We start from the raw sequence: 17714 nt of genomic DNA, 5'->3' as shown, positions 1-17714 counted from the left end.
CAAAGCGCCATTTTCCCCCCAAAGGTACCTGAGAGACTAAGAAATGGAAGCCCTCAAGGAGCACTTGGCTCAGTGTTGTTTCCTTGGGGAGAGAGAGAGAGAAAGAGAGAGAGTTCATATTACATTTTTATATGACCCGATAAAGGTTACACAGGCAAAGAACAGCTTTGGAAAACATCTCACTTTATTTTCTTAAAGCACTTCTCACTGCCCTGCTCTTTAATTTCAGACCATTACCTAATTGAAACTGGTGATGGAGCAGCAAAGTAAAACAGACATTTTATCTGTATCCCCTTACCACTGCCCTCTGATGGAAGATAGGCCAGATTTCTTTTTTAATTTTGAAAATTTTTCGTGTCCCAAGCCAAATCAATTCCATATCCATGAGTCATTCAAGAACCATATGTGGCCCTGCTACCAGCAAGCATCCTCCACCCCCGCCTGGAGCTTCAGATGCTTTGGTGAGCATCCTCCGTGCAGGCCCAAACCCAGAGACTTGAGGTTCAGATGCCCCCAAATTTCACTTGCCTTCAGCCATACAGCCACAGGAGCAAGCTAGGGAGGAGACTCCCATTTCCAAAAAATCGGTGTATAGCCAAGATCTTCCCACTGGAAGTGGAAGTGGGAGGTTATCTATGCATTACCTCAGTCAGGGTACTACCCCCTGCCAAGAAAGTGGTTTTCCCCTGCAACTAGGAAAACTAGTGGTCATGGTACTTCCCCTGCCAGAATTGGAAATAGGTCAGATTCTCTGAAGTGGGGGAGGAGAGCCAGTATAGCCACTGCCTACACCACTTCTTCCAGTCCCTGGAGTAGGCTACATGCTAGGAAGGAGCTGTGTGCTCTGGATATCTTGGGTTGGTGGAGAGTCCCACCAGGGCATTCCCAGCTGGTGCATTTAGCAGTGCCACACTGTCGAGCTGGCCTGAAACTCAGAGAGACACATGAAGCTGCATTGCTGCCTTCCTCTTCCCCTACGCACGTTCAGAAATGACTGGACACAACAGAGAATCTGTTGCAGGCTCTGTCCTCTCCGCAGCCGGGAGATAGGATCACAGCATGTGTAGCCATAACCAGGATAATACTTTTGATAGCTTGGGTAACAATGTAAAAGCACAGAGGTCACCTGAATAAGTATCCAAGGTCTCTGGTGTACTTGTACAATCCAGGCTGCTTGGTTTTCACTGCACTGTTATTCCAACCAGATAAAGTGATGCAACTCTGGGTATGCCTACACAGGCAGCCAACACCCTTCCAACTGCTCCGTACACAGTGCCACAGCTTGTGATACAGCTGAGGACAGTCAAGGCAGTGTGAAAAAAAGACATTTCTGGGTGGGACCTTGAATAACGCTCCGTGACTCAGACTAAAAGCAAAAATGCAAACTAGCAAAAGGGAGTATTTATGGTTGTGGCCATTTTTAAGAATTGCAACCTCACAAGTTTCACAAGTGCTTTTGAATCAACCCTTTTTCAGAATATGCTACTGCTAGCAGTTTTCCATCCCTGGCCTGTGTCAGAGTACAAGAACGTGAAGTGTTGCCTGCTAATCCAGAAAAACGTGTCGGACAACTAAAAGGTTACAAAAAGGAAGCAGCAGGCTTGCCCTCTTGTCTCCTTGTTCTTGGACTGAATAGTTAGAAACTGGGAAGAGCTATTCTGGAAGGATGTCGGTGCATTTAAGAACTTCTAATAAGTTCTATGTAACAGCCAAATTGCTATGACTATCTAGCTCTGGAGACTCACAATATACTGGAACCAAAGATGTGTGTCAAAAAGCAAGGAATCTATAGGTAAGCTGTGTGTCAAAAAGCTCCTCTACAGGTAAAGCGGAGATATAGGCTCTGATCATTCTGAGGGAGCAAAATTATACCTAATTATTATATATTAAGGACCTGTGTTCAGAAGGCAGCTGCTGCAACCAGGTGTAAGCAGGGGCACAAAGTACGGGTTGCACATGCATAATGGGTGACGCATACCAATACCTGTTTCTCCAGGTGTGCAGGTGCTATATAGGAACTTGCTTTAAAAAATCTGGCTCTAAAGTCCCAAAGGAACATAGCAAGATAAAGCACAAAGGTCCCTTTCACCAGCAGAAACATCTGACATGTGTCACTAGTTGGCAAACCCAACAAGAGCCCCGCTTTTTCTTCCTAACTGTGAGCAGTTAACCCACTGGAGATTGTATATGTAAAGAAAGAGCTAACAGTGAATACAGAATAAGGGTAGTAGTCAATACATCCTCCTAGCAAGGAGTTTCCTGCAAAATTCTGCATGTGCTTCACCAGCAGGAGTTGTCATCTGAGCAGCAGGGCTGCCGGCTCTGCTCCTGGGATAAGAGATCCTCCTGCACTCATTCTCAGACACTCCTTGTCTTGCAAACTTGACAAGGGACCAGGTTATCCCAGTGGATAGGTGCCATCATTGCTACATCTTAGATAACTCTGAACCATGTGCAGTTTGCCAACAGCAGTCTTTTTATGCCGAACCACAGAAGGTTCCTCAGACCTGAAGTGCAATGTGTAAAGGGGAAGGAAATGGGGAAGACAGTACTGGAAGAGCCATAGATTGGATGGTGTGGATCTGGCATCAGCAATCTACAGCCCACAAGCCAGATCCAGGCCATAGAGCCATTGGATCCAGCTGAGAGCTGCGTGGCTTCAGAGACATCCAGCAGTGGAGCCACTGAGTCCACCACAGGCAGGCAGTAGGGCACTTAGCCCGTGCCATGCCCAGGCGCTTTGCCAGTGCCACAATGGGGCAATGGGGAGAAGTGGTGGCAGTACCAGTTGGGTCCTGGTGCTGGCCCATCTTAGACTCAAACTGGGTCATCGGGCCCAGCAGCTAAGAACACTGCTGAGAACTGGCATAGATGACCCCCAGACCTCCCTTATGTCTGTTTTCCCCACTGACACTCTTACCAAAAGAAACTGCCAGGCCCTGTACTCCCTGCCCTGCAGACAACCATAGAGCCCCTAATTTTCCTTCTCTCTCCAGGGCATTGTGGTAAGCCCAGAGGCTGAGCCTAGGAGACTTGACAGGTAGTGCTGGAAACAGAAAGCAGCCAGACAGCTCTGTCAGCTACCTTTTTGGGAGACAGAAAATGCTATGGTGGCTCAATCTTCCATACAGGAATCTGTAACTTGTAATGCAGGGCACGGGTATGTGGGTGTGTGCATTAAAGAGACAGAGAGATAGAGAAGATTGGTGCTTATAACTTCCTAGGGGGGAATCTATAAAATGCTCAGTTGCTGACTTAATTTCAAACAGGGAGCATTATTTCAACACTGCTGCTACCCAAGTGACTAATTCTTAGAACAAATATAATCTTAAAAGTTCAGTGGCTCTTAGAATAGTTAGCATAAAATCTGGGGCTTGATTAAATCATCCACAGGTTAAAAACAACTATTTCATTCCTGCATTATTAAAAGCCTGTCTCAACATTAGCTATGGAGCTGATACAATTTTCATATTTCACAATGTTTTTCTTGACATTCCTAATTCTTTTTTATTTGTAATTAATCACTGGCTAGAACTTGCCTGTGGGGATGTGCTAATATGGGTGAAATGAATAGCAATATTACTTTCCATCCGACCTGAACGTGCAAGAACAGTTTTTACATCAAGCTTCCCAAATTAACTGCTGGCATACAATCATAGAAAAATAGGGCTGGCCCTTGCGAGGTCATCTAGTCCAGCCCCCCACTCAAGTAGCATAACCAGGTACAAACTCCAATGCAGTGGTCAAATTAGCTCAGTATCCCCAAACACCATGCCTTCAAGTGAGGACTTGAATTATAATAAAACACAATTCTTTTACATCGGGTACATTACAGCAGCTATGTGCTATGCTGACATGGCGCACTGCTTTGAAACCAGATTGCCCTCTATTTCACACTGATTTGATCTTCGTTTTAAAGTCACTATTTATGCTCAAGATAATGCCTTCAAATCATTCAGAAATTATACATATGTTCATGCATTTTATCTATAGCTGCCAGAATGGCAATTGCTGAATTACTGTCAATCATGTACCATGCAATCATACATAGGGATCTGCCTTTTTGCAGTATCCCAAGATTGACAATAGGCACCACTCACCTTTCCGTGCCTCAGATACAGTAAGTACTCTGTAAGAATACTTGCACCTTCATCTGAACTGCTTTTAAATCTCAGCTTTATTTCCTTTCTCCTTTCTATATTCATTTCCTCTGCCTGTGTGAAACACCCTGCCTCTATTCACTGTCTTGATGAACTATATTCTGAATGCAGCTGGTCAGAACTTTTCTGAAGAAACAAAGTTTTGTCTTCTGGTTATTTGAACCCCCCAAATTTTGCTTGAAACTTCTCTGTTCAATGCTGTCTGATGGGTCTGTCTTGGAGCTGTTGATCCTGGAAAGCCCCTGGAGTTATTCAGTGGAATTGATGCAGACAGCAACATGACTTTCCCTGAGCAGCCACAAGGGCTGGGGACCTTCCAATTTGCGAGAATTTTTTTTTTTAATTTTGGTTTAGGTACAATTTGGACTGAAACTAAAGTAAAAAAAAGTCCAGTGAATCAGAAACCTTAGGTTTCAGCCAGCTGTTGTTGTGGGAGTTTATATTGTATTATTTCTATTTTAAATAGTGCTCAGGAAAAGTGCTCCACAAATAAAGTACAGATAGTGCAAGACAAGGTTCTCTGTCCAGCTTGTCAAGTGTAGATTACAGGGTATAATTAGCCTGTGGAACTCACTGACACAAGATATCATTGTCTCTACCAAAATAAGCACAGATCCTGGTCCTGCTAAACTTTGGATCATTTCTACGCTATTTGAATCAAAATCTAGACAGCTGCTCTGTTTTGGGACATTCACTTAGCTGTTTGGGTGATCAGGGCCATGAAAGCACGTATGTCAAGAGGCAACCAAACAAATACTTTAAGTAGATCTCAGGAAATGGAAAGCTATGACACAACCATGTCATCACCCTTCACCATTACTCTCATCCATAGTTTCATAGTAGCTAGGGTCAGGAGGGACCTGATCAGATCATCTGGCCTGACCCCCTGCCACAGGCAGGAATGAATGCTGGGTTCACAAGACCCCAGACAGGTGATCATCCAAAATCCTCTTGAATTTGCCCAAGGTAGGGGCGAGGACCACTTCCCTGGGAAGTTGGTTCCAGATTTTGGCCACCTGAACTGTAAAATATTGCCTTCTGATCTCTAACCTAAACCTATTCTCCATCAGCTTATAACCATTGTTCCTCGTCACCCCAGGTGGTGCTGGGGAGAAAAGGGCTCTGCCTATTTGCTGTTGATCTCCCCTGATGAGTTTGTAGGCAGCCACCAGGTCCCCCCTCAGCCTCCTCTTGCGGAGGCTGAACAGGTCCAGGTCCCTCAGTCTCTCCTTGTAGGGCCTGTCCTGCTGCCCTCTCACCAAGCGGGTGGCCCTCCTCTGAACCCTCTCCAGGCTGGCCACATCCCTCTTGAAGTGCGGCGCCCGGTACTGGACGCAGTACTCCAACTGCGGCCTAACCAAAGTCACATAGAGGGGGAGGATCACCTCTCTGGACCGGCTTGAGATGCATCTTTGGATTACTGATTAGTCCAAAGAGCCGCTAAGTTTCAAGGCCTTGCAAGTCATGATTTGAGCATTAGGTGAGGTAGCAACTGATTTCTCACATACCATTTGGTTTGACTTGCATGGGCAATTAAAATAAAAGGCTAACATATATGGAAATTGTCTGACACCTGCAACTATAGAATCACTGTCCATGCTTTCCCATTTTCATTACATCACAAGGAAGTCGTTATGATTGCTCAATACCCTTGAATAGATGAGTAATGTCTGAAAATTAACCTTGCAACACTTTGTTGGCAAGAAATTTAAGCTAGTTAATGTTCTCCTAGGACAGCTATAACGTACAGTTCCTTCTCCTCTGCTTTCCTACAAGTGATTTATTTCCTCATGGGTAATCCAGATGAAGCCCCTAAATGCATCATTCTGAATGGTTTGAGGGCCCAACCAGTCTTATGGGTCTACATATCATACTCAGGTGAACCTGTATTAGGTCCAACCATGCTTTGTCCTGATCATTCTCCTTCCATTCAATCCTGCATTTCAGACCCATCTCCATAATCTCACCTGTTCTTTGAAGCCAGAGTGGAGGAAGTAAAGGCTTGCCAGAAGCTATTCAGAAGCTGATACTAACTTGTTATCACCAGCTACGATAAAGAGGAATTGAACTGTGGAGTAGGCACAGACTCTCTCCTGTTTACCTGGGAGTCCATTACAGCAAGTGCAGGGTACAACTTTTAGAGGGGCATCTCCGATTGTTGTCTCCACCCCAGAGAAACAAGAGACCTGTGGGAATTATCCTTCCTTTTGTCCCTTCCTGGTGCTGCTTCAGGGATGCTGTAGCTTAGCCTGCCCTCTAGTACAAATGCTCCTAGCCAGCCTTAACTGTATAATGGTCTCCTTTTTTGAATGTTGGTCAAGTCTCTGGTGGACTGTTTTGCACCTAAGTCTCAATCCCTAAGCACCAATGAAGCCCTGAGAGCAAAGACACTATTATAATCTGTAAACTGCAACAAACACATATCGCTGGAGGTCTTTTTGGCACTTGCAATTGATAAATGTTATAAAGACAGAATTTTAACCTTAACTGAATTCCAGTTTTCTTTGAATTTCAGTTAGGTGATTATTGCTATGTATTAAAGAATGTTTTGTATTTGCTTCTGTAAGAAAAACAAAGGAATAAGAAAGGAAATATGATGTCTCTTAAGCAAGAAGAGTGCAATGTATAAACATGGAGTCAAAAGCAAGTTCAGCAGAGGTTACTTCTTTGCAATTTTGAAGTTTCAGTGATTATCTCTGTAAACGCGTCTCCTTGTTTCTTATCTGGCTTTACCAGTTAAACCACAGAAGTGTTCTTTAAATATTGTCCGTCGGGCAATACGGTGAAAGGGCAAGGCCATGTTGTGACTGGGGAACATGAGACTGGGGTGGCAGACTACCTGGGTCATAGTTCAGCATATATTACTGGTCTGTAGGGTCATTTGTAAACCAAAATTTTCAAAAGAGCTTACCAATTGTGGGTTTCTCCATTTTTTTCAGTTCCTGCCTGATCCACTGAGAAGTTGATATTCAAAGATATTGATCACCTTCAATGTCAAATGAAAAGAAGAAATGATGTGGCAGGCCAGCATTTTAAAAAGCGTTTCAACTGTTAGAAGCATTTTAAGTGAGATCCCGCTATGGGATAATTAAGTAGAACTGGCACAATACCTAACTGTCAAACGTGGGTCAGTCCATAATGTTTAAACAAACTGCTAATATTTTTGCAAGGGAAGCATGGAAAGATATTTTTCCACTTCAGTGTTATTTCCTTAGCCATAAAAGCTCTTTGTTTTGTTTTCTTTGATTTATTTTTGTTTCTCCTCTTCTTTTCTTGTGTCTTTATTTTATATTTATAAGTACTTGTGGGTATCCACTGAGAAAGTTTTTTTGTTTTACTTCCCATCCCAAAAACATGTTATGCAAACTTGCTGCATGCTCTTAAATAAGCCAACAGTCAAGTAAGGCACAGAAAGAGCCCTTTTATTACTGCAGAATCATAGGATCTGAACATACTGTATGGGTCATCTAGTCCAAGCCTCCACACACATGCAGGATGTGCTGTTCCCAAACCATCCCAAATGTCTGCCCAGCCTCTTCTGGAAAACCTCCAGAGGAGATTGCACCACTTCCCTGGGCAGTTTGTTCCATTCTCCTCCTGTTCTTATATTGGGAAGGTTTTTCTGCAGATATAATCTAAATCTTCTCTGCTGGAGTTTAAACCCATTATTACCACGTGTATCTGGAGAATAGCCAATTCTTCATGGAAAATTGAGAACCGCTATCCCAGTACCTCAAAAAAACCCTCGTTAGATTCTAACCCCTCGTTAGATTTTTAGACTCAAAAAACCCCTCGTTATATTCATGCACCCCCCCCCCCAAGAAAATTGCAGGCTGTGCTTCCAATTGTTTCTCTGACGCCGGAAAAAAGATTAGAACAATTCTTCTGTTGCAAAGAACTTTGAAAGACCGCGAGAGCTCACCAGGTTTTATACCACGTGAAATCACTGGGTTCATCTTGTGCCTCCCAGTCCAACAAGGCCGGGGTAATACAGGGAGAGGGACATGCACCCCTTGAAAAGATCTTGCAACACCTTGGAGCACCTGGAGGGGAAATCGCTGCAGCAAGGGCTGATCTGGGGGGTGCATCGGTACACGTGCCCTTTGATTCCTGGCCCACCCACAGTTTAAGACCAACTGTCTGCCAGGGGCAGCAGTATTTCATGGAATCATAAAAAATTCGGGTTGAAGGGACCTCAGGAGTCACATCCAGTCCAACCCCCTGCTCCAAGCAGGGCCAGCCCCAGCTACATCATCCCAGCTAAGGCTTTGTCCACCCGGGTCTTCAAAACCTCCAAGGATGGAGAGTCCACCACCTCCTTGGGTGACCTGTACCAGTGCTTTACTAACCCACTGGTGAGAAAATTCTTCCTAATATCCAACCTCAACTTGCCTTGCTGCAGCTTGAGCCCATTGCTCCTTGTCCTGTATCTGCCCCCACTGAGACCAGCCCAGCTCCATCCTCTTTGCAGCCCCCCTGCAGGGAGGTGAAGGCTGCTATTCAATCCCCCTCGGTCTTCTCTTCTGCAGACTCAATCAGCCCAGTTCCCCGAAATAACCCCAGTGTCCCCGCGCCAGGCCGTGCTGGGACAGTCCCTTGACTTCACGAGGATTGCCAATTCTGCTTGAATCTATCCCGGGAGGTTTCATCGCACGACTCCTTCCTGCCCGGGGCAGGGGGTCGGACTCGATGACCTACGGAGGTCCCTTCCGACCCGAACATCGACGAATCTAGGACGTGACGACATTAACGCCCGATCTACTTGTGCAGATCGGTTACGGATCACGGTGCGTAGACTTTACGCCGGCGAGGCGAGTGCACGTGACTGTTACATTGTAAAATCCCACCGGACGACTGCATACATCAGAGTCAACGTTGAATATTTATGGTAAGGAACGATAAATATTAAGTGTTGAAAACAGGGCTGTCGTTTCTCTCCTGGAGATTTATCTCCAATTCCTGGAGACTCCAGGGCTTCACAGCTCGTGGTCCTCTCCCTCATCCTTTCCAAGCACCTCATATGCGAGGTGACCATTTTTCGGGTCTTGCAGGCGCTGCCCGGGCGCATCCGTCGGCTGCTCCTGGTCACGGACCTCCTCAGTCACAGTCATGTTTTTTCACGCACGGTGCAGCGGTTTGAGGCGTCGCTCTCCAATGGACTCGGGCAGCCCTGGCCCAGGCGTCAAGCTCGTTTCTTGTCAACTGGACGAACGCAGTGGCTGCCCCCTCCACGGCCTGGCCTGGGTGCGGGTTGACCCACGCTGGACACCGTAACCCTCCCTCTACAGGCCCCAAAAGAGGCCTGTGAAGCAGGGGGCGGCTCTGAACATGACTGGAACCGCTTCTTACCTCGGGGTTAGCCCCGACACCGCTCAGGAGACGTGTGGGGTGGCCCCTCAGAGGGAGGACTACAACTCCCAGCGGGCCTCGCTCGTGAGGACGTGGGACTACAACTCCCAGCAGGCATCGCGCGGCCGCCAGCTTCCGGCGGAAGCGGCTCCCGCGGCCGTGCCCGAGCGGGCGGACTACGTGTCCCGGCAGGCCCCACGGCGGCGTCGTGGTGCTTCCGGCGCCGCCGCCGTTGCCGTGGCCGGGCTGAGGCGAGCGGGCGGGCGGCGAGGGCCTGGCCTGGCGGTGCGGCCCGGGACGGGGGCAGCGAGCGCCGCCGCCATGCTCAACATGTGGAAGGTCCGCGAGCTGGTGGACAAGGCGTGAGTATTATGGGCTGTCGCGGGGGTCGCGCTCCTGCCCCCCCCTCCCCCCCCTAGCGCGGCGTCGGCCGGCCCTCCTCCCCCCCTGCCTCGGGCCGTGCCCCCCCCCCCCCCCCATGCAGTGTGCGCTGTTTACCCCCTTAACCCCACTGGGCTTCTGCCCCTCCTCCCAGTATGAATTATCGCCCCCCCCCCTCCCAGTACGGATCTCCCCCCCTCCCCCCAGTATGAATTATCGCCCCCCCCCTCCCAGTACGGATCTCCCCCCCTCCCCCCAGTATGAATTATCGCCCCCCCCCTCCCAGTACGGATCTCCCCCCCTCCCCCCAGTATGAATTATCGCCCCCCCCTCCCAGTACGGATCTCCCCCCCCCCAGTATGAATTATCACCCCCCTCTGGCCTTCTTCCCCCCCCTTCTCCCAGTACGGATCTTCTGCCCCCCCCCCCCGATGAATGATCACCCCCCTTCACCTCTGGGCTTCTGCCCCCCCCCCCAATTCTGGGTTTCTGCCCCCGCCTCATGGCTTATCTACCCTCTTACCCTCAGCTTAAGACTTCTGCCCCCTCCTCCCCCAGCCTGGCTTATCTTCCCCCTTCACCTCTAGGCGTCCCCCCCTACCCCCTAGCATGGCTTATCTACGACTCCACGTCCACGTCCCCAGTAGGGCATATCTGTGCCCCCACCCCCACATACCAGCCTCCAGGCTTCCTCTCCCCATGTGGCTTATGTGCCCCACCCCCACCCGCACCTCCTCCTTTCTGCTTCCACCTCCGCAGCCAGCGTCCCCCTGCCATGCACAGTCCCTGGGGCAGCTCCCGGTTGCCCCCTTCCCCAGTTTGGCAGCTGCCCCTTTTGACCCCCTCCCCTCTTGTTGGTGAGGACCCTCATCCTGGCCCTAAAGGTCCTGTTAAATGGTCTGAGAAGAAAGCCTCCTCTACCCTCGTCAATAAATCCTCCCTTCTTTCCACTTCAACCCCTAAGCCCGGGTTCCCCGTATCGCTGCCACTGCACCAGACTCCAGGCGCTGAGCCCTAGCATGAGTGCAACCAGGAAGTAAAACATGTTATCACAAGGAACTAGGAATAAAAAAATGCAGATGATTTAGATACTTGCAGGTTTGCACCCCTCACCCCCCCAAAAAAAGGTAATTCTTCCTGTTGCAGCCTTGGCTGACTTGGCAACTATCGCTGCTGCCACCACCACCCATCTGTCACTCCCAAGAATGTGACATGGGAGGGATGTGGAGAGTTTTTCTCTACCCACCTTCGGTTGGGTGGGGGAGAGGAGGCTGAGAATTTAATCGGAAATGCCTTTGCCGTGGAGAACTTGGTGTTTATTTAATATCGGTGACTTTGCATGAGTTACTGGCTTCAGTGTGGGAGTACCTGGATGGCATCCTATACAGGAGACCAGACCGTATGATCTAATCTGTCTTTAAAAACCTATGAATGCACCGTCTCAAGATGTGAGACTGCCTGAGTACTCTTCATTTACTCTTGTTTATGTCTAAAGAGTTTATAACTAGCCTTCTTTATGTAAACTTTAGAAACAGCCAACACTTATTTACGCTGGTTGAGGATTCATTTTGCTTCCTGGTGTTACCTGCCTTAGTACCCACTGAAATTACTCTAGGCCAAGAAGCAAAGTTGACATTTAAAAACCGCTGTGAATAAGACTTCTGAGGAAGTTGTTTACTTTGCCTTGGCCTACTCGCCTTTTATAGCAAGAATGTGATGCTTGCTGAAGGACGAGGTGAGTTTTAATGGATCTTAGAAATAAAGCACGCAACACCCCTGATCAGCCTTTTGCCCGGTATTCCTGGGCCCAGCTCAGCCGCCATGTTTTAAAGGGAAGTTTAGACACAGGCTTAGTTTTGTTTACAGCTAAATCTAGCAAACAAATATTTTCACTAGGCTTGTAAAAAATAAGAAAAGAAGAGTGCTTTCTTTCCCTTGGAAATATTTATTTTTAACCCAAACAATAGCATTGTTTGGTTACAATAATATAATCTGAGAGATGTAGCACAAGTGAAATGCTGGCAGTCATGTACCACATTTTTCATTATTTAAACTGTTTACTTTTTAAAAGCTTCTCTGTTTGGGGGATTGACATTGGGCAAATTGGGGAAACGCTTTTCAGAAATGACTCGACCTGGAAGTAGAATTATTGCAGTAGCACTTCATAGAGTCTCTAATCACCATCCAGCCCGCATTGTTTGGTGCTGTACAGATTTGTAGTGATATCTTGTGGTACATTGCAACCATAGATATCAAAATGCCTTAAAAATGAGGAGATCTTGCTGTGGAGGGGCTGAGCTCCTGTGACTTGTTCAAGTTTTTGCATCAAATGAGACTAGAGGGAATAGAATTCATGTGTCTCTGCTCTTTAGTGTCCTATCCACTCACTTTGGCAGCTTTAGTAGGTTCTCCACGCTATTTAACAAAAACAACAACCCAGCTATCCAGAAATAGCTGTGCATTATTACAATACTGATTCTTCTCCCCGCCCCACCCCAAGATTAATAAAGAAAAAGAATGGGGTTTTAATGGTGGTTTTAAATGTGTGGAAGTAACTTGACATCTTTTTAAAAAAATAATTCAGAGTTGATGTTGCCGGTTTACTACCATAACCTAGCAAACTGTTAAATTTGTTTTCTTCATATGCAAATTTATAAAACTATCTCGAAAAAGAAATGGAAACTGCATTTGAGCATTTATTTCTACTGCTTGGATTGCGTTGCATAGAGAAGACCCATATCCTTCACTTGGCCCTTGTGTGGCTTAGGACTCTGTTAGAGTAATCAGGTTGATTTGTTAGATCAGATGTCAAGTTGGAGAGCCAGTATATCTAGATTTTTTTTTTTTTAAGACTCAGGTGTCTGAAAAACCACACTGTTGGTTTATTGATCATATCAATTAAGTTACTGCTACTACTTATTATAATGAATTGGTTCAAAATCTATGGGCTAAGTGCTTTTCAGAGAGAGAATAAAAGGAAAAATATATTTTGTGTGCCATTGTTTTATTTATAATCGAAAAATAGTGTAGGCCGCCTGGCTAAAGATTTGTTTGTGGTAGTACGTAGGAGCTCCAAATGCAGATGAGATTGTCTTGTGCTAGGTATAGTGTTCAGACACACAAAAACACTGTCCTTGCTCAAAAAGACCTAGTCTTAAGGCCTTGATCCTGCAGTTTGTTACAGGTTGGTGGCTCCCTGTGTCCACACGGACATGCCTTTGGCTTCAACTTGGTGCAGGGATCCCAAATTGCAGGGTCAAGACCTAAGTGTGGTGGCACTGATAGCCCAGTGCTGCAGAAGCATATTTAAATATAAACAAACTTTCTGCTGATTGTCTTCAATTTCATTTAAATGTATGTATAGCAACTGGCAGACAAGGTTCCTTGGGTATAGCAACTGAAATTTTTAAAGATTTTTTTGAAAACAATAAGTTAGAAGTTAAGGGATATGATCAGGTAGGAATTCAGTTGTAAGAAGACAATTTTCAGTCAGTTTCTACTCTGCTTATGTAAAATTACACATATCTTGTCATCCTTAAATTTAGGTTTTATTGGGTAGTTGCACTTGAGCAATAATTTTATGCCATATCTCTACTGGTTGATTTTTTTTGGAGTAGGTTAGTGCCCAAAGCAAACAAATACTGTAGCTTAGTTTTTTCATATGTGAGGTTTTTTGTATGTCTCATCTTGTCCCTGCATCTTCTAAGTAGAGTACCTAGAGTTTTCATAGAAAGAAGTTTAGGAAAAGAGTAAAAATGTCTGTAAACTTCTTGCATACAATGTTTTTTAGATGCAATGAGAACTATCTTTTTTTAACTTTTGAGTAACTTAATCCTGGAACAGATGGAAACCTTTTGATTCATGAGCCTGTGACATTTGTGTGTGTACTTTTTAAAATTAAATTAAATCAAGCAACATTTGAATGTGGTTGTCCTGTACTGAGCCAATTTTTTTTCATTCTCTGTCTGACACCAAAGGGGGTTGTTTCTGATCATCATGTAAGTAGCAAGGTTTCTCTTCTGCTTCTCCTAGGAACATCCAGGGTGCTTGGTGAGTCAGGTTGGTGAGTCAGGTAGCATCCTCCCTCTGAATCACTGCAGCAGGAGTGCCCTGGCAGATTTTTATTGAGCGGTCTGTCGTCAGAGGCGTAGGACAGGTGCAGTAGGAACACGTAGCTGATATAACTTTGCTACTCGGCTATACTGGCAAAACCCACCTAATGTGGATGCAGCTCAGTCTGGCAAAAACGGACTGTTGCCAATATAGTTCTGTGTTTATGGGCATTTGCTGCTATCGCTGTGTCACATAATGGTTGCTGCTTATCAGACCTCTTACCAGAATGGTTCTTCTGGCAAAATTTTGAAATGTAGCCTTAGTCTTTTTAATTTGATACAAAATTTAGGCCTGAACTCCTTTAAACAAAAATTCCAACACTGGAGACTTGGGGCCTGTCCACATGACATCAGACCATACTGGGGAGCACTGCTGTGAAATCATGCTCCACCTATTCACCCCCCAATACTTGGGGTCAAAATCCATAATGTAACTACACTTACAGCAGTAGTTGGCACATTCACTGTTGCTCTAATAAGGACACTGAAGCCTGAGAGCAATGTTGGGCATGTCCCAAACATGCACTTGAGATCGTCTACATTGCAGTTTCTTGGCACTTGGCATGGGTAGAACAGGAGTGAGTGGGTTGGATATGTGTTTGTGGTTGCACTCCCTAGCATGGTCCAGTCGTGTATAGAAGGCCTTGAAGTATTTTGTAATTTCTGTGTATCTTGGTTATTTCCTCTTTTTCACTTGTTGTGCACATACCATATTCAACCAGGTTGCACGAGATTTTCGTACTTTGTACGAAAAGTTCTAAAAGTAAAGAGAAGACTAAGAAACCCTGTCATTATAGACCCCTTAATATTTTTCCCCCCATGGGAATGGGAGTGTTAGCTCAGCCTATTTGCTAAATCCCGATTTAAGTTATTATACTAAATATCTGCCTGTTTCTCCACTTAAAATTGGCTGTGGTATTTTTAACTTTCTCTAGACTGAATTGTTTGCCAAGTGTTGCTGTGTACCGCTTTACTACTGTTGCAGTTTTTTTCTCTGAAGTGGCTTCATTAAAGTAAAGGGGACATCATTCTTTTGTCTATGTGTGTATATAACGGGAGGTAAATGGTTTGGAATCCTTTGGGGAACTGAACCTTCTGCATATATATCTAAAGTGTCGTTGTAATTCAATGCATAGACTAAGAAGTTTCCCTTGCAAAGGCTTTCAGAGCACGTTGATAAGTCAGATGGAAGGAAAATGCTAACCTTTGGACCCACTGAGGTTGGATTGTTACTTGTGTCACAATCTGATGACTTCACAGCTAGTGGCCTCGCTTTCTGCAGCGTTTGATTCGTACGCTGCTCTAAGCATCTCTAATCCAGTGAATACATGTGACTTCTGGAGAGAGAAACAGACTGTTAATAATATTTCTGTTAATTTTAAAAATCATATGTTGTCAAACCTTTTCCCCCCTTATAAAACTTGGAATAAGATGCTTAAAATCAAGGATAGCTTAGGCCAAGGATCAGCTGGTGGCCTGGGCGGGGGCAGGGGGCACAGATGTAGCCTGGGAGTGGTTAAATGGCAGCTGCCTGGGATTGTTGGTGCAGTTCCCGAACCCAAGAGCTAAACGTTGCCCCAGCTTGATTCCTACCTCCTTGGCCACCATTCAGTTTGGAGTCTTTGGTCACCATTGGCAACTAAAACCAGCAGCAGGGGAAAAGGTCGGGGTGGGTGCTGGCAGCAGTGCTGTTCACCACGTGGTTTCTGAAGCTGCACCAACACAGAGGCTCTCACCAGAGGTGAGTTGTGCAGCCCATGAGAAACCCAACAATCTGGACCTGGCCTGCAGGGCCAGATGAGCTGCACACCTCTGGCCTACACCACCATTTTGCTGGTCCTGCTGAAAAATAGAGGTGTATTGAGGACTGGATGTTCCAAACATTTTCACTCTTCATTTTCATTTAGATTACAGTTTAGATCAGGGGTGTCAAACTCAGCTTGCCCTGAGAGCCAGATGACTGGCATGGGGTCAGTCCACAGGTTGAATCGGGCCCACAGACCTCCCCCCTCTCCCTCCGTATACCTGATCTGGTGGCTGCTCCTGCTGGTCTGCGACCCGTACTGCACGTGGCACAAATCCCAGAGCCGCTGTGTGCGTTGCAGTTTGGACAGAATGGCAGCTGCCCTGCATGCAGTGGCCAGACTGCTGCATGTGGTGCCTGACATGACAGCTCTGGAATTGCACTGCACTCGGCATCTTCTCCAGCCAGTTGAGGACCCGTGCTGTACGCAGTGCCTGCAAGGGCTGCATGCAGTTCAGGTCCTGGACTGGCTGGAGTGGGCACTGTGGCATGCTCCCCGGAGCAACTGGCACAGTCCGGCCAGGGCAGTCACGCCACGCAGTGCAGCTGCTGCTCCGGCTATTCCAGTATTTGCACACGTGTGGCTGGGGTCCCAGAACAACTGGAGCAGCCACCAGATTGGCTATTCTGGGGGAGAGGATGGATCTGGCTCGTGGAGTGGCTCCATGCCACAGACATGCATACTGTGCCTCATGAGAGTCTGATCAGATCCAGAAGTACCCTGGATTTGGCCTGTGGGCCATATGTTTGACACCAGTGGCTTGAATGGATGAATTTGTTGGATGTAAGGCCTGAAGAGAGGTCACTACTCTGTGTATATTTTAGTTTGATCAGATAAACCTAATACAGGCAGGAGTCAGGTTCTGCACAAAGCATGCAGGGCAGTTTCACTCAGTTGCAGTAGTGTCTGTGCTGCAGCACCTCTGAAAGAGTCTCGTGGCATCCTGAGCCCCAGCACCTTGGTTGAGAACTCACCATTTGGAAAAAAGCTGCAAAAGAAAACACTTGGCATGGGTTGGACATCTGCTGCTCCTCCCAGCAATTTTAGTTGGAAACACAATATACATGTTCACCTTCAAAACAATACCCAGATTCACAGACCTCTGAATTACCCCATTTTACAGGTGGGAAAATCCAAAGCACAAGTGGTGAGTTGGTCAACTCTGTACAGTGAGCCAATGATAATGAAGACTAATCAGGAATCCCTGGCTCTCGGCTGCATGCTGTTGACTGCTAACCCGTGCTAAGCCTATACTATATCTAGTAACAGAGACTTGCATACCAGTGATTTACCCAACAATTATATACGGCTTGTTTCACGTTCAGCTGCTTATTGCTTGTATTTTTTGTTGATGTTTGACCAACGTGTAAGTAGAAACACTTCTGCCAGTTTTTTCCTTGTGCCTGTAATTGTTGTGTGTGTTTACAGGCAATTTTCTTTTCGTTCATGGATTTGTCCACCCAGAGCATTTAAGCCATTCTGTGACTAAGTACTGCTCATTGGTTTAGTAATAGCAGGTATTATGGTAAATGATCTGTCACATGTATCCAACTGGAGGGTAAATAACTGTCTAATACCCATCTACCGCTGTCTGACCTCCCTGTAAACTCCCTTCCTCCTGTTCCAGGGTCATTTAATTTTACCTTATATTTAAGATTTATTTTGGCCTGCATAAGCAAGCTCTCTAGAGCAAGGAGCAATTTGATCAGTTGTATGTAAGGGACAGTTAACCCTCACTGCATGAGTTATCCTCCCATTGCTGCTTTATGAGACCTCCTGGTGATAGCTGCGTTAACAATGAACATTTTGTACCATTATTACAAGCAAGGTGATTGTTATTATGTGTAGCCTTCTGTGGACTTGTCCTCTGCCCTGTTACAAGCAATGCTGGGGGGAAGGGGGATAAG

At 46.2% G+C, this 17714-nt stretch overlaps 1 protein-coding gene and 1 long non-coding RNA gene across 2 annotated transcripts in view; one reads left to right on the top strand and one right to left on the bottom strand.

The window, feature by feature from the left end:
- LOC109280273 (uncharacterized) overlaps positions 1–9566 on the bottom strand; it is a 30235-nt gene extending 20669 nt beyond the window's left edge. The window contains exon 1 of the long non-coding RNA XR_002086521.2: positions 7072–9566. This is a non-coding gene — a long non-coding RNA (uncharacterized LOC109280273). The remainder of the gene's footprint in view (positions 1–7071) is intronic.
- Positions 9567–9729: 163 nt separating this feature from the next.
- The window catches only part of CLINT1 (clathrin interactor 1), a 68425-nt gene continuing 60440 nt past the window's right edge, over positions 9730–17714 (top strand). Inside the window, exon 1 of the mRNA XM_014610165.3 lies at positions 9730–9871. Coding sequence (XP_014465651.1) covers positions 9831–9871 — 41 coding nt within the window. The 5' untranslated portion in view covers positions 9730–9830. The remainder of the gene's footprint in view (positions 9872–17714) is intronic.

This window comes from Alligator mississippiensis, chromosome 9, assembly GCF_030867095.1.
Source record: "Alligator mississippiensis isolate rAllMis1 chromosome 9, rAllMis1, whole genome shotgun sequence".
Lineage (NCBI taxonomy): Eukaryota > Metazoa > Chordata > Crocodylia > Alligatoridae > Alligator > Alligator mississippiensis.
The sequence above is the reverse complement of the archived record's forward strand: the minus strand, read 5'-3'. Positions and strand labels throughout refer to the sequence as shown.